At 50.2% G+C, this 15,621-nt stretch overlaps 1 protein-coding gene and 2 long non-coding RNA genes across 4 annotated transcripts in view; 2 read left to right on the forward strand and 1 right to left on the reverse strand.

Annotated features, from left to right (window-relative positions):
- CDH4 (cadherin 4) overlaps window positions 1-15,621 on the reverse strand; it is a 558,830-nt gene that overhangs the window by 16,862 nt on the left and 526,347 nt on the right. For both annotated transcript variants that reach the window (XM_029219930.1, XM_029219931.1), the window contains one exon: window positions 12,311-12,448. In XM_029219930.1, coding sequence (XP_029075763.1) covers window positions 12,311-12,448 — 138 coding nt within the window. The remainder of the gene's footprint in view (window positions 1-12,310; window positions 12,449-15,621) is intronic.
- On the forward strand, window positions 570-2,935 carry LOC114893946. Its single transcript, XR_003793076.1, has 3 exons — window positions 570-882; window positions 2,232-2,308; window positions 2,671-2,935. It is a non-coding gene; the product is annotated as an uncharacterized LOC114893946 (long non-coding RNA).
- LOC114893945 lies at window positions 11,330-13,881 on the forward strand. The gene is made up of 3 exons (XR_003793075.1): window positions 11,330-12,397; window positions 12,895-13,141; window positions 13,842-13,881. It is a non-coding gene; the product is annotated as an uncharacterized LOC114893945 (long non-coding RNA).

The following is a 15,621-nucleotide window of genomic DNA, read 5'->3' on the forward strand; positions in this document are numbered from 1 at the left end:
AGTCAGTGCTGTGCAGCTGTGGCCCAGCTCAGAAGAGCCCCGAGCTCGGTTTACCGCTGTGCGGTCACAGTCTTGAAATTCTTCATACTTTGTGAATGAGGGCCCTGCGTTCTTATTTGGCACTGGGCCATGCAAATCGTGTGGCCATTCTGTCACAGTGCAGTGTGCTTTTGAGCCACAAAACCTGGAGGCAAAGTTTGCACAAATATCTGGGGATGTCCCGTTGTGTTCACGGCATCGCAGCCCTAACGATGGTTACCGAGTGCGCGCTCTGTGCCAGGTACCGCCCTTGCGTTATTCTGCTGGTTCCTCAGGAGAACCCCATTCTTATCCCCATTTTGCAGATGAAGAAGCAGAAGCAAGAGAGGTTAAGAGACCTTGGCACAGCCCAGAGAAAGCACCGCTCAGGGAAACCGCCGAGTGACTGCGGGAGCCTGGACCCAGCCATGCTGGAGACAATGCAGCTTCTGCGAGATGAGGAGATTCTCTTCTTGTTTCAGTTGCCAGGGTCAGTGTAGTGGACATCAGTAGGCTGTTTGGCTCTCCAGCACCTTCTGAATTCCCTTCTTTATTTTCCAGAACCGTGCTTTCTCGCCCTCCTCTACTGCCACGACCTGGTCAGGTGATCTAGAACCTGCCAGTGGGACACACCTTCATGAGTTGGATTCAGAAGAGAGGCAGAGAGACCTTGTGCTTTGGCGCCTGCAGTGGCAGAAGGTGGGCGGCGGCACCGTGTCCAGCGACGGAGATGGGAGCTGAGGCCTCTGCGCCCCGTGGCAGTGGAAGGTGGGGGTACCCCCGGCGGAGCCCCCCGACCGGATGCACCCGGCTCTCGGAGTTTGTGGCCACTCATGTGCTTTGGCAGCTACTGTCTTAATCAGGGTGGGTTCTGGTGCCGTCACCTGACAGCCCCCCCCCCCGCCCCCCGCCACAGCCCAGTTTCAGTGCACCCCAGGGGGGGCGGGCCCTGTTGGGCGCCTCCACCCACTCTGCTCTGGTCCCCCGAGAATACGGGCCTGTGGTTTCACGGCATGGGGAGAGCTGCGTGTCCCGGAGACCAGTTCCTTCCAGACTTCCGGGTGAAGTTTATTTGAAAAGTCTATTTTAATTCATGCAAGTTTAATAAAGGTTCACAAAGAAGTGCCTTAAGCTGGGAAGTCTGGCTTAGGATTTTCTTATTAACCTTCCCCTAGCCGTAATGAGTTTTAAATTTAAGTTTTTGGGTTTTCAGGCACAGGGAAAGCCTCTCCCATGCCCCGTGGGGTGTAAAGGCGGATACTTGGGAAAGGAAGAATTTGAAGAGTGTTGGAATTTCTTGCATAGCTGTAACCCAGAATTCAAATGCACCCCCATCTCGAGACGCAGGGTGCATTTCCTATTCGTGCCTGGGCCTTCCAGCACAACCCCAGCTCCTCCGCACAAATCTGTGGGGCTCCCAGGGGAGGGTCACGTTAGCAGAGTGGAGGATTTGGGTGGGAACAGTGAAGCCCAGCCAGGATTTAGGGAAGACCCCCTCAGCCAGGCCGAGAGGATGGAGGATGGCAGAGCCTGTCCCCACAGACCTGGGGACCACCAGGGCACCTGCTCCATTGGGGATGCCAAACTCCCTGAGATGATGCTTTTGTTTCTGGCCCCAGTATTCGAACCATCGCTGGTCCTAGCGCGGCTCAGGCCTGAGGACCTGACCCTCCCCCAGCTGCCTTCTCTCTGGTCCCTGGACTCTGGTATGACCGAGGGTGTTATGCGAGGGGGGTGTCCCCCACCCAGTCCTCTCCTGAGCCAGGAACTCAGGGGTTGCCCTGGAAGCCCCGGGGCTGCGTTGGCTTCTGTTGGAAAACGTGCATTCTCCTCTGACATTCCTATGGTTTTACTTTTTGTTTTGTTTTTAGTTTCTTTATCATTTGCAGTGAGAATTTCCAAGCCTCCCCTCCTTCTCTCCCTCACAGCCCACAGCACTTCCGAGCTCCTGCTCTCTTCTTTTTATCTTTCCGCAGCGCCAGGCCCCGGGGGCTCCGGCCCAGGGATGCGCGCCGCGGCACTGGTGCAGGGGAGCGGGAGGTGGTAGTGGCACAACGTTCCGGCGATTTTAACTTTTGAGATTTAGTTTCCTCTCCAGTAAAACGGTGACGATTTCTGTCGGCTTCTGAGTTTGGAATCAGAATCTGACGGGTGGGCCCAGTGGCTCGTAACGGGGGACCTGGCGGCTGACATCCATTCTCCTCCACCCACAGGGAGAAGCCTGGGGCCCGGGGCCCGGGCGGTGACTCTGGAGCCTTGTCCCCTCCTTGCGGTGCTGCTGTGAGAACAGGTGAGTGACGCCCGGGACGTGGCCCTTGGGACGCCAGCTCAGGGAGAGGACCCTGAAGCACCTCCCCGGCTTTTCGGTTCACAGACGGGCTTGGTCGCCCCCTTTCCAGAAAGAAGGGCTGCTGGGTGCTTGTCGCCCTCTCTTCTGTCTTCAGAGGACCCTGGGAGGGGACCCACCATGATCTCACCCCCCCCCCCCTTTATTTTTTTTAACATTTAGCTTAATTTTATTCATGCTTGCCTTGGAATGGGGAATAGGTCATCCAATCAAATATACAGTAAAGACAAATATGTCCTATCACATACAGTCTTGAGCTGTAGCGCGATGTACCTTAAGGACTCCCATCCTCCCTTTCTTAACAGATGAGGAAACTGGACTTGGAATGAATGTTTTGGTGCCTCCACCGTGAACCCCTCACCCGCTGAAGGCAGAGCCGGGACCCTGTCTGCTCCGCCGCCCAGTCGGTGCCCCTGTGATGGGGGTCAGGTACCACCCGCGGCGTTTTTAGGGCAGAGAACAAACTTCCCTGTAGATGAGCGGATGCTCCCAGCTTCACCTTGAGCCATGTAACACTTACGCGTCAAGAGGGGAAAACGTTCTGACGCTCAGAGGGGTCTGACTATCAGCCTAAGGGCACAAAGCTAGGAGGGACCCGGGGGTTGGGGGGGGCAGAAGGGGGCTTCCCGACTCCAGGAGACCCTCCCGTGGGCCTGTGTGTGGCTGGGTCTCAGGGCTTTGCTCCAGGACCTGAGGAGGAGGCAGAGGGAGGCCCTGGGGTCGGGTCTGCGGCTGTGTCCTGGGGGCCTCGGCCCTACCCCAGTGGACCCGCCTCACCCTGCAGGGGTGCTGAGGGACAGCCTCGCAGTGGCAGCAAGCGGAGCGCAGGCTCGGAGCAGGCGAAGGGAAAACGACGTCTAATTAACATTTCAGAACAGGAATTGGATCATGCAAGTCCCCACCCCCACCTCTTCAGCTTCTGCTGATGGCTCTTGATTAAGCTCGATAAAATTAGCCTGGCTGTGCAGGGGGTGCAGCCAGCCCTGGGCCTTCGCCCGCCTGCCCCCACTGAGCCCAGCAGACGGTGTCCTGGGGCCCTGCCTTCCACCCGTCCCGAGGGGCCATGTCATAACGTGTGACCCCGGGACATTAGCCAATCCACACACATCCACGCCGCCGGCCCACAGCCCCGACAGTAAGCAGGCTGGCCCGGGCCTGGCTGAGGCCGACTGGGGTGGAGGAGGGGCAGGGGCGACTCTGGGAAGAGGCAGCCGTTCCGAAAGCCCGGAGGAGCATCCTCCTGAGGAACAGTCCCGGGAACCAGGCTGTGCCCACCTTTCCTTCATCCAGGCGTGCAGGCAGGAACTTTCCCCTGCGATGTGCCCCAAGGCACCTCCTTGGGTCACATGCAAACTCCCTCCTGGGTCTCAGTGTAATTCCCGGGCTGCCCCTTTTTCAGGCACGTGTGCGGATCCGGGGGTATCTTGTTGATCATCTCCCCTCCCCTCGTGTGGACACCCCAGAGCAAACAGGTCAGGAAGGTGCACCGCCCCCTCCTTTTCTCTGCCCCATCGCTTCCTCACAGGCCATCTAGGACCCGGCCTTTCTAGGGGATCAGCGGGCGTTTGCAGGGCGGCTGGCGTGGCGTGCAGAAGGGCAGACGAGGTTCAGGCTAGAAGCAGAGGAGCCACACAAGGGTCAGGTCAGGGCTGACCAGGGCTCGTCAAAGCCAGATCAGGGCTCGGAACAGTGGGCAGAAGTGGTCCCCCGCGGACGTGCCCTGCGGGAGCTCGGCTGTGAGGGCAGCCTCGGGGCCCCTCTCTGGAGCTGCGGAAACCCGGGAAGGCAGCGCTGCTCCATCTCATAAGGGGACGGGAGACACACTTGGGGTCTCGAAGGACAGAGGTGTGGTGCGAAGGTGGGCCCGCGGAAGCAGGAGATGTGGGTTGGACTCTGTCTCACTGTGTGACCTCGGGTAGCCCGAATTACCCCTCTGGGCCTCAGGTGTCTGTCTCTGGTGGAAAAAGGGATAGCAGCTGTTTTCCTGACGGAGAAAACCCTCTTCTGAGGAAATACACTCAGAAGCCTTTAGATGTGAGGGCATCACGCATACTACTGATTCCCAAGCAGCTCAGAAAGAATTGTGTGGGCGCACCTACAGGGAGAAGCGGGCACATGTGGCATGGCGCCGACAGGGTCGGTGTGCGCGGCTCTCCCTTTTGTTTGCTTTAACTGGAGCACAGCTGATTTACAATGTGTGTTAGTTTCAGGTGTAGAGCAAAGTGACTCAGTTATACACATATATATGTATATTCCTTTTCAGATTCTTTCCCCATACAGGTTATTAGAAAATATTGAGTAGAGTTCCCTGTGTTATACAGTAGGTGCTTGTTCTTTATCTATTTTATATATAGTCGTGTGTATATGTTAATCCCAACCTCCTAAATTATCCCCTGGCCCTTTGGTAACCATAAGTTTGTTTTCTATGTCTACGAGGTCTGTTTCTGTTTTGTAAATAAGTTCATTTGTATCATTCTTTTAGTTTCCACATGTAAGTGAGATATGATGATGTTTGTCTCTCTCTGTCTGACTTCACTCAGCATGATCATCTCCAGGTCCATCCATGTTGCTGCAAATGGCGTTATTTCATTCTTTTTTATGGCCGAGTAATATTCCGTTGTCTGTATGGACCACATCTTCTTTATCTACTCATCTGTCGATGGACATTAGGTTGCTTCCATGTCTTGGCTATTGTAAGTGGTGCTGCAGTGAGCACTAGGGTGCATGTATCTTCTCAAATTATGGTTTTCTCCAGATAAATGCCCAGGAGTGGGACTGCTGGGTCGTATGGTAGTTCTACATTCAGTTTTTTAAGGAACCTCCATACTGTTCTCCATAGTGGCTGCACCAATTTACCTTCCCACCAGCAGTGCAAGAGGGTTCCCTTTTCTCCACACCCTCTCCAGCATTTGTTGTTTGTAGATTTTTCTGGTGATTTCCATTCTGACTGGTGTGAGGTGATACTTCATTGCAGTTTTGATTTGCATTTCTCTAATTAGTGATGTTGAACATCTTTTCACGTGCCTTTTTGCCATCTGTATGTCTCCTTTGGAGAAATTTCTACTTAGGTCTTCTGCCCATTTTTGGATTGGGTTTTCTTGATATTGAGCTGCATGAGCTGTTTGTATATTTTGGAGATGAATCCCTCGTCAGTCGCTTCATTTGAAAATATTTTCTCCCATTCCATAGGTTGTCTTTTCGTTTTCTTTATGGTTTCCTTTGCTACGCAAAAGCTCTTAAGTTTAATTAGGTCCCATGTGTTTATTTTTGTTTTTGTTTTCATTACTCTGGAAGATGGATCCAAAGATGTATTGCTGTGATATGTCAAAGGGTGTCCTCCCTGTGTTTTCCTCTAGGAGTTTTATAGTATCCGGTCTTATGTTGAAGTCTTTAATCCATTTTGGATTTATTTTTTGTATGGTGTTAGAGAATGTTCTAATTTCATTCTTTTACATGTAGCTGTACAGTTTCCCCAGCACTACTTATTGAAGAGACTGTCTTTTCTCCATTGTATATTCTTGCCTCCTTTGTCATAGATTAATTGACCATAGGTGTGTGGGTTTATCTGTGGGCTTTCTATCCTGTTCCATTGATCTACATTTCTGTTTTTGTGCAAGTACCATGCTGTTTTGATTACTGTAGCTTTGTAGTATAGTGTGAAGTCAGTCAGGGAGCCTGATTCCTCCAGCTCTGTTTTTCCTTCTCAAGATTGCTTTGGCTATTTGGGGTCTTCTGTGTTTTCATACAAATTTTAAAACTTTTTGTTCTAGTTCTGTGAAAAATACCGTAGGTAATTTGATAGGGATTTCACTCAGTCTGTAGATTACCTTGGGTAGTATAGTCATTTTGACAATATTGATTCTCCCAATCCAAGAACTTGGTATATGCTTCCACCTGTTTATGTCATCTTCAGTTTCTTTCATCAGCATCTTACAGTTTTTGGAGTACAGGTTTTTCTTTTTTTCTCCTTAGGTAGGGTCATTCCTGGGTATTTATTTTATTCTTTTTGATGCCATGGTAAATGGGATTGTTTCCTTAATAATTTCCCTTTCTGATCTTCTGTTGTTAGTGTATAGAAATACAACAGATTTCTGTGTATTAATTTTGTATCCTGCAACTTTACCAGATTCACTGATGAGCTCTAGTAGTTTTCTGGTAGCATCTTTAGGATTCTCAATGAATGTACAGTGTAATGTCATCTGAAAATGGTGACAGTTTTGCTTCTTCTTTTCCAGTTTGGATCCCTTTTATTTCTTTTTCTTTTCCAATTGCTGTGGCTAGGACTTCCAAAACTATGCTGAATAAAAGTGGCAAGAGTGGACAATCTTGTCTTGTTCTTTTAAAATTTATTTATTTTTATTTTATTTTTGGCTGCATTGGGTCTTTGTTGCTGTGCGTGGGCTTTCTCTAGTTGAGGCGAGCAGGGACTACTCTTGCTGTGGTGCACGGGCTTCTCGTTGCGGTGATTCCTCTTGCTGCAGAGCACAGGCTCTAGGCGCATGGGCTTCAGTAGTTGTGGCACACAGGCTTAGTTGCTCCGCAGCATATGGGATATTCCCAGACCAGGGCTTGAACCCGTGTCCCCCGCATTGGTGGATTCTTAACCACTGTGCCACCAGGGAAGTCCCCTTGTCTTGTTCTTGATCTTAGAGGAAATACTTTCAGCTTTTCACCATTGAGTATGATGTTAGCTGTGGGTTTGTCATATATGGCCTTTATTATGTTGAGGTAGGTTCCCTCTTTGCCTACTTTCTGGACAGTATTTTTGTTTTGTCATAAATGGGTATTGAATTTTATCAGAAGTTTTTTCTGCATCTACTGAGACGATCGTATGGTTTTTATTCTTCCATTTGTTAATGTGGTGCATCACACTGATTGATTTGCAGATACTGAAAAATCCTTGCATCCCTGGGACGGATCCCACTTGATCGTGGTGTATGATCCTTTTAATGTATCGTTGGATTCGGTTGCTAGTGTTTTGTTGAGGACATTTGCGTCTGTGTTCATCAGTGATATTGGCCTGTAATTTTTTTTTTTTTTGAAGTATTTTTGTCTGGTTTGGTATCAGAGTGATGGTAGCCTCATAGAATGAGTTTGGAAATGTTCCTTCTGCAATTTTTGGAATAGTTTCAGAAGGATAGGTGTTAACTCTTTTCTAAATGTTTGATAGAATTCACCTGTAAAACCACCTGGTCCTGGACTTTTGTTTGTTGGGAGTTTTAAAATCACCGATTCAATTTCAGTACTTGTAATTAAATGGTCTTTTCATATTTTCTGTTTCTTCCTGGTTCAGTTTTGGGAGATTGTACCTTTCTAAGAATTTGTCCATTTCTTCTAGGTTGTCCAATTTATTGCCATATAGCTGCCTGTAGTAGTCTCTTGTGGTTCTTTGTATTTCTGTGGTGTCAGTTGTAATGTCTCCTTTTTCATTTCTAATTTTATTGATTTGAGTCCTCTCCCTTTTTCTCTTGATGGGTCTTGCTAAAGTTTTATTAATTTTGTTTATCTTTTCAAAGAACCAGCTTTTATTTTAATTGATCTTTTTTGATGGTTTTCTTAGTCTCTATTTCATTTATTTCTGCTCTGATCTTTATGATTTCTTTCCTTCTACTAACTTTGGGTTTTGTTTGTTCATTTTTAGTTGCTTTAATGTAAGGTTAGGTTGTTTGAGATTTTTCTTTTTCCTGAGGTAAGCTTGTATCGCTATAAACTTTCCTCTTAGAACTGCTTTTGCTGCGTTCCATAGCTTTTGGATCACAGTGCTTTTGTTTTCATTTGTCTCTAGGTATTTTTTGATTTCCTTTTTGATTTCTTCAGTGATCCACTGGTTGTTCACTAGCATACTGCGTAGCCTCCATGTGTTAGTGTTTTTTTGCAGTTTTTTTTCTTGTAGTTGATTTCTAACCTTATAGTGTTGTGGCTGGAAAAGATGCTTGATATGATTTCAATTTTCCTAAATTTACTGAGGCTCACTTTGTGGCCCAGCAGGTGATCTATCCTGGAGAATGTTCCGTGTGCACTTGAAAAGAATGTGTATTCTGCTGCTTTCGGATAGAATGCTCTGTAGATATCAGTTAAGTGCATCTGGTCTAATGTGTCATTTAAGGCTTGTGTTTCCTCACTGATTTTCTGTCTGGATCATCTGTCCATTGATGTAAGTGGGGCGCTGAAGTCCCCCACTATTATTTATTTACTGTCAATTTCTCCTTTTATATCTGTTAACATTTGCCTTATATATTGAGGTGCTCCTGTGTTGGGTGCATATATATTTACAATTGTTGTATTTTCTTCTTGGATCGATCCCTTGATCATTACGTAGTGTCCTCCTTTGTCTCTTGTAGTAGTCTTTATTTTCAAGTCTATTTTATCTGATATGAGTATTGCTACTCCAGCTTTTTTCTGATTTCCATTTGCATGGAATACCTTTTTCCACCCCCTTTCAGTCTGTATGTGTCTCTAGGTCTGAAGTGGGTCTCTTGTAGACAACATATATATGGGTCTTGTTTTTTTATCCATTCAGCCAGTCCACGTCTTTTGGTTGGAGCATTTAACCCGTTTACATTTAAGGTAACTATTATTATTATTTTTTGCGGTACGCGGGCCTCTCACTGTTGTGGCCTCTCCCGTCGCGGAGCACAGGCTCCGACGCGCAGGCTCAGCGGCCATGGCTCACGGGCCCAGCCGCTCCGCGGCATGTGGGATCCTCCTGGACCGGGGCACGAACCCGTGTCCCCTGCATCGGCAGGCGGACCCTCAACCACTGCACCACCAGGGAAGCCCCCATTTAAGGTAATTATTGATACGTATGTTCTTACTGGCATTTTGTTAATTGTTTTGGGTTCGTTTCTGTAGGTCTTTCTTCTTCCTTTCCTCTTTTGTTCTCTCTTCTTATGATTTGACGACTATCTTTAGTGTTGTGTTTGGATTCCTTTTTCTTTTTTGTGTGTACGTCTATTATAGATTTTTGGTTTGTGGTTACCATGAGGTTCTGATACAGCAGTGTATATAAATATATGATTGTTTTAAATTGTGATCTCTTAATTTCAAACACACTTCCAGTGTCCTGCACTTGTGCTCTCCTCCTCTCACGATTGCTGGTGTTGATACCATGCTTGTGTGGATGATCTCCTACCTTTACTGTACGTTCGCCTTTACTGGTGAGCTTTCCCATTTTCTTGTTTCTAGTTGTGGCCTTTTCTTTTCCACTTAGAGAAGTTCCTTCAGTGTCTGTTGTAAAGCTGGTTTGGTGGTGCTAAATTCTTTTAGCTTTTGCTTGTCTATAAAGCTTTTGATTTCTCCATCAAATCTGAATGAGAGCCTTGCTACGTAGAGTATTCTTGGTTGTATGTCTTTTCCTTTCATCACTTTAGATATATCCTGCCACTCCCTTCTGGCCTGCATAGTCTCTGCTGAAAAAAATCAGCTGGTAATCTTTTGTTTTTAAAAATAAATTTATTTATTTTATTTTTGGCTGTGTTGGGTCTTCGTTGCTGCGAGCGGGCTTTCTCTAGTTGCGGCGAGTGGGGGCTACTCTTTGTTGTGGTGCACGGGCTTCTCATTGTGGTGGCTTCTCTTGTTGCAGAGCATGGGGTCTAGGCGCGCAGGCTCAGTAGTTGTGGCACACTCCGCGGCATGTGGGATCCTCCCAGACCAGGGCTCGAACCCGTGTCCCCTGCATTGGCAGGCGATTCTTAACCACTGCACCACCAGGGAAGCCCCAGTCTTTCCTTTTTATTGATGAGTGACTGTTCAGCAGTTAGTTGTGATTTTGGTGCTTTTGTGTTAGGTGAGCGCAAGGCCTTCTACTCCACCATCTTGTCTTCTCTCTGTGAGGCTATTCTTTTCCCTGTTTCTATTCTTGCAACTTTTCTGTGAGCCTGAAATTATTTCTAAACACATGTTGAAAAAATTTCAAGGGCGTTCGGAATCTGTGGATATGGAAAGGTCTTCAAGACATATCATAAGCGGAAAAACCAAAAACAACGCAAGGGTCAAAGTGAAAACACAAGGGGCTTCTCCTCAAAGTAAGTCATTTTATACCTTTTAAGGTACTGTACCGTGTGTGTGAATTACCTAACCAAATACTCAAGTTAATTTTTAAAAAGGAGATAGATAGATAATGATTAAGTGAAGCCGGGTGAGGCAATGAAAACTTGTTCCTAGTTCCAAAGGGTCCAAGCTGAGAACAGAAAAAACCCAGATGGGCGGGGCCCTATCTGACTGAACTGATACAACAACAAGGAAGGACCCCAGAGGCCTTATGCCACCAGGTGGGAGGCTCCAGGGAATCGTGTGTTCCGTGTGACTCCGTTTACATGACATCCTAGAACAGGTAAAGCTCACCTTGGACGATGGGCCTGGGTTGCTGCTGGCCGGAGGGAAGGTTTCACTCAAGATTTGTGCCTCATACTGTAGGCACGTCAGACCTCAGTGCAACGAACAATGAGCTGCTCTCCTCATGTCCAGACTCCCTGGGACGCTGCTCCTGAGCCCTTCCTGCCACTGCCCACTGGCCGTGGAGAGCAAACAGAATGGAAGCCATCCCACCCTAACCGGGCGGGGGGGGGAGACCTGAGCGGCTCCCTCTGTGGGGCGATCTGCCATCTGCCCACCAGATGGCGCTGTGCCCTCATGGCTGAGGCTGCCCTCCTCTGGCTTGGTCCAGCCGGACACAGAGCCTAGGACTCTGAGATGCCTTACTGCAGGGATGTGGGATTTGGGGACTCCAGAATTTGGAGCCTGTGGGGGGGTGGGGAAGCAGGATGAGGGCACTCAGGGACGCTGGTGGGGCTCCCTGCGAGGGGCTCTGGCCTGTGAGATGCCTTCATGGCAAGCTGACCCACCCACTGGGAGAATGAGGGGTCTCCTCTCTGTCCCCCCCACCCCCTCCACTGTGGCATGAGAGCACAGCTTCCTGGGCTCAGCCCCAGCTGCTCCACTAGTGGGCTGAGTGGCTCTGGACAAGTGACTTAGCCTCTCTGAGCCTCAGCATCCTCCTCCATAACTGGGTCCCGAGCCTCATGGGGCTGGTGGGGCCCAGAGGTTGACCAGGAAGCCCAGGCTGCTGCCTGGTGGAGCGAGGGTGAGGGGCGCTCCACAGCTTGGCTTGCGCTCCAGTTCTTTTGTTACTGTTATTGCTGTTACCCTCTCATCCACTCGGTGCCGCGGAAGTGAGGCTCAGAGAAGGCAACCCTGACACCCTGGGGGGAGGGCGCAGCCTCCACCTCCCAGCACTGCCCGGGGAGTCCTCACTGACCCTCCCCTCTGGCCATCTGGCCCCCTGCATCTGCCGCATTTCTGGACGGGCACCCGCAGGGTGGGTATATGTTCCCATTCTGTCAGCAACCCCACTCCGGGGGGCGTGGCCCAAAAGACGCAGCTCCTTTGGAATTCAGAGGAACTGGGAGCGCGTGACTCATGGCTCTGTGATCCCTCGGCTCTGCCGCTAGGGCGTTCCTGTGGTCATTTAGGTTCTGGGCAGCCTGGCACATGGCCTGGTCACAGCCCGCAGAACGTACAATGTGTCCCCCACGCCCCGCTGCCCCCCTGCTGATGGTGGGCCGTGGAGGGCCAGCTACGGTCCTGCCGCAGGGACCTGCCCTGTCCCCAGGCATCCCCCCGACAGTCCTGCCTCGCATGCAGCCATGCACACACCCCACACTGGCTGACCCTGGAGCCCAAACACCGCTGGTCAACTCCTCCGGATTCGGGAGGAGTGTCCAACTCACTCTGTCCTGGGAGCCTCTCCAGGTGTCAGCCAGTGGTCAGTATCGGGGCCTGCAGACACCCGGAGCTCCTCTCCCGCTCAGCCCCCCGCCGCTCGGGGCCTTTGTTAACAGCCTGTCTGTCTGTCTATTCGTCTGTCAAGCTCCTTCCATCAGGTGGCAGCAGAGAGAGAAGCAACCCGAATGCCCGGGAACTGTCTCCGAGGGGACGTGCACTCACCGTGCTGGCAGTGAACTCTGGCGGGTTGTCGTTCACGTCTGTCACCGTGATGATGGCTGTGGCCGTGTTGGACAGGCCATAGTTCAGGTTTCCTTCCATGTCTGTCGCTTGAACAATGACTGTGTACTGCTGAACTTTCTAGAAGGGCACGAGGGGGAGGAAGACAGCATCAGTTTGGGTTTTAGTTTACAGGCTGTTTATACTTTCATTAAAGAAATACATTCCCCGGACGGACTCAGCTGGGTCCCCGTCCTGCCCGGGGGCGCTGGCCGCAGGGCGCTCGGCAGGTGACCTGGCAGAAGAAAGTTCTCACTTGCGGTGGGTGGTGAGGTCTCTGCCTTCACCTCAGTGCCTGGCTTCCACGGGTGTAGATCGCGGTAGAAATAAGGAAAAGGGGGCCTGGAGCACACAGCACGCTGTGCTGGGTCTGCCAGACCAGGGGTGGACAGTTTGGAAAGAGGGGCGACCCCCAGACGTGTGTCTGCAGGGACCTCATTTCTTTAGCATCCTCAGTGTCTAGTTCAGCCTCAGTCCAGAAATTCAAACAGGAGAAGGGAGTCAAGCCCTCTCCCCTCTCTCTGCAGGCACACGGACACCAGCGTACTCTGTGTCTGAACACAGTCTGGGAGGAGTGGTTAGCGTCAGATGCAGCTGTGAATTTTAAAAGGCAAAATGATGCTTGATGGGGACGGCGAATTTCACTGGGCACTGAAGGGGCCGCCCAGCCCTTCTCCACCTGGACCCACTGGTGCAGCAACCCCAGGTCAGCAGAGGGGGCCTTTCCACACCCCTGTTCTGAGCAGAGGCCGCAGGTGTTTCCAACTGTGACAGGTGAGGACGAGCCTGGTGGGCAGCTCTCTGCTGGGACCACAGCCCACCTCTCACTGGCACCATTAGGGAGGGAGGGTTCTGGGGTCCAGGGCAGAAAGGGACCTTCTGAAATGCCTCCAAGGAATGAACGATCCCAAGTCCCGCTCCCCTAAGAGGTTCAGGGAAGAGCCCACTTCTCAGCCCCACGATTCAGGGAAATGTGCTCAGGATCCCTAGGGGGCTCTGGAAGGAATTATAAACAGCAGACGGTCACAGACTGCCACTCTCTTTCCCTCCCTCCCAGCCTCCCTCCATCCACTCCTCCATCCATCCGTGAGTCCCTCCATTTCTCTCTCTCCTTCCCAGACCCACAGCCCATGTGGGGAAAGCAGGACAGCCGCACGTAAATCAATGAAATTAGAACACTCTCTCTCACACCATACACATAAATAAACTCAAGATGGCTTGAAGACTTAGGCATGACACCATAAAACTCCTAGAAGAGAACATAGGCAAAGCATTCTCTGACATAAATCATAGCAATGTTTTCTTAGGTCAGTCCCCCCAGGTAATAGAAATAAAAGCAAAAATAAATGTTAGCTTTTGCACAGCAAAGGAAATGATAAACAAAATGAATAGACAACCTACAGACTGCCAGCAAATATTTGCAAATGGGGCTTCCCTGGTGGCGCAGTGGTTGAGAGCCTGCCCGCCGATGCAGGGGACGCGGGTTCGTGCCCCGGTCCGGGAAGATCCCACATGCCGCGGAGCGGCTGGGCCCGTGAGCCATGGCCGCCGAGCCTGCGCGTCCGGAGCCTGTGCTCCGCAACGGGAGAGGCCGCAACGGGAGAGGCCGCAACGGGAGAGGCCGCAACGGGAGAGGCCCGCGCACCGCAAAAAAAAAAAAAAAAAAGAAAAAAAAATTGCAAATGATGCGACCAACGGACAAGGGCTTAATCTCCAAAATATACAAACAGCTCACAACTCAATAACAAAAAACCAAACAACGCAATCAAAAAATGCACAGAAGACCTAAATAGACATTTCTCCAAAGAAGACATATAAATGGCCAAGAGGCATGTGAAAAGATGCTCAACATCGCTAATTATTAGAGAAATGCAAATCAAAATTACAAACAGATACCGCCTCACAGCAGTCAGAATGGCCATCATCAAAAAGTCTACAAACAATAAATGCTGGAGAGGGTGTGGAGAAAAGGGAACCCTCCTGCACTGCTGGTGAGAATGTAAATTGGTACAGCCAATGGAGAACAGTACGGAGGTTCCTTAAAAAAACTACAAATAGAGTTACTGTATGATCCTGCAATCCCACTCCTGGGCATACACCCGGATAAAACCATAACCCAAAAAGAGTCATGTACCAAAATGTTCATTGCAGCTCTATTTACAATAGCCCGGACATGGAAGCAACTGAAATGTCCACGGACAGATGCACGGATAAAGAAGATGTGGCACATATACATGGAATACTACTCAGCCATAAACAAGAACGAAATAATACCATTTACAGCAACACGGGTGGGCCTAGAGGTGATCATGCTGAGTGAGGTCAGTCAGAGAAAGACAAGTATCATATGATCTCACTCATATGTGGAATCTAAAAAAGAAGGTACAAATGAACTTATTTACAAAACAGAAACAGACTCACAGACACAGAAAACGAACTCACCAAAGGGGAAAGGGAGGGGAGGGATAAATCAGGAGTTTGGGATTAACAGATTCACACTACTGTATATGAAATAGATAACAAGTTCCTACTGTGCGGCACGGGGAATTGTATTCGATATCCTGTAATAAACCATAATGGGAAAGGATATGAAAAAGAATATATGGCTTTATATATGTATAACTGAATTGCTTTGCTGCACACCTCAAACTGACACAACGTTGTAAATCAACCGTACTTCAATAAAAAATACAAGACGTTTGGTGGCCCTGGGCTCTGACATCAGGCATCACAGACCAGGTACCTCCCGGACAGGCCTCATGGTGATGCCACAAACTTCTCAGGGAATGAGGGCCGGGGAAACCAGGGAGGCTTCCAGGAGGTGGTGGGCTGTTCTGCCCAGAGGTGACAGGATGAGTGAGGGCTGAGTGGAGGGTGTGGACCAGAGCTGGGAGGTGGCTCGGGGGGCTCACACTGTCTCCCACCCAGACGGATGTCTGGCCTCCACCTCTGTCAGCGCCGCAGTCCACGTGCCCAGGGCCGGCGTGCAGCTGGGGGGTGGCGGTGCTAACTCCCCTCCCCCCCGCCCCAGCTCTTATTCCAAGAGGCCTCCCCCAGGAGTGAGCCTCTCAGAGGAGCAGGGAACAGCCCCTTGGCACACAGCTGGGGCGCCCCTTCAAGGGACGGAGCGTCTGGAGGAGGAGAGTGAGCGGAGCACGTAGGGGCCTCTGAACAGGCTCCTAGGTGGGGGCGAGAGGGGAGGGCCCAGTGCCGTGCTGGGCTCAGGTCCCCACCTGGGAGATGGGGCAGGGCCG

The sequence above is a fragment of the Monodon monoceros genome, unplaced genomic scaffold (assembly GCF_005190385.1).
Source record: "Monodon monoceros isolate NGI ecotype Baffin Bay Population unplaced genomic scaffold, NGI_Narwhal_1 Super_Scaffold_13, whole genome shotgun sequence".
In the NCBI taxonomy this organism is placed as follows: Eukaryota; Metazoa; Chordata; class Mammalia; order Artiodactyla; family Monodontidae; genus Monodon; species Monodon monoceros.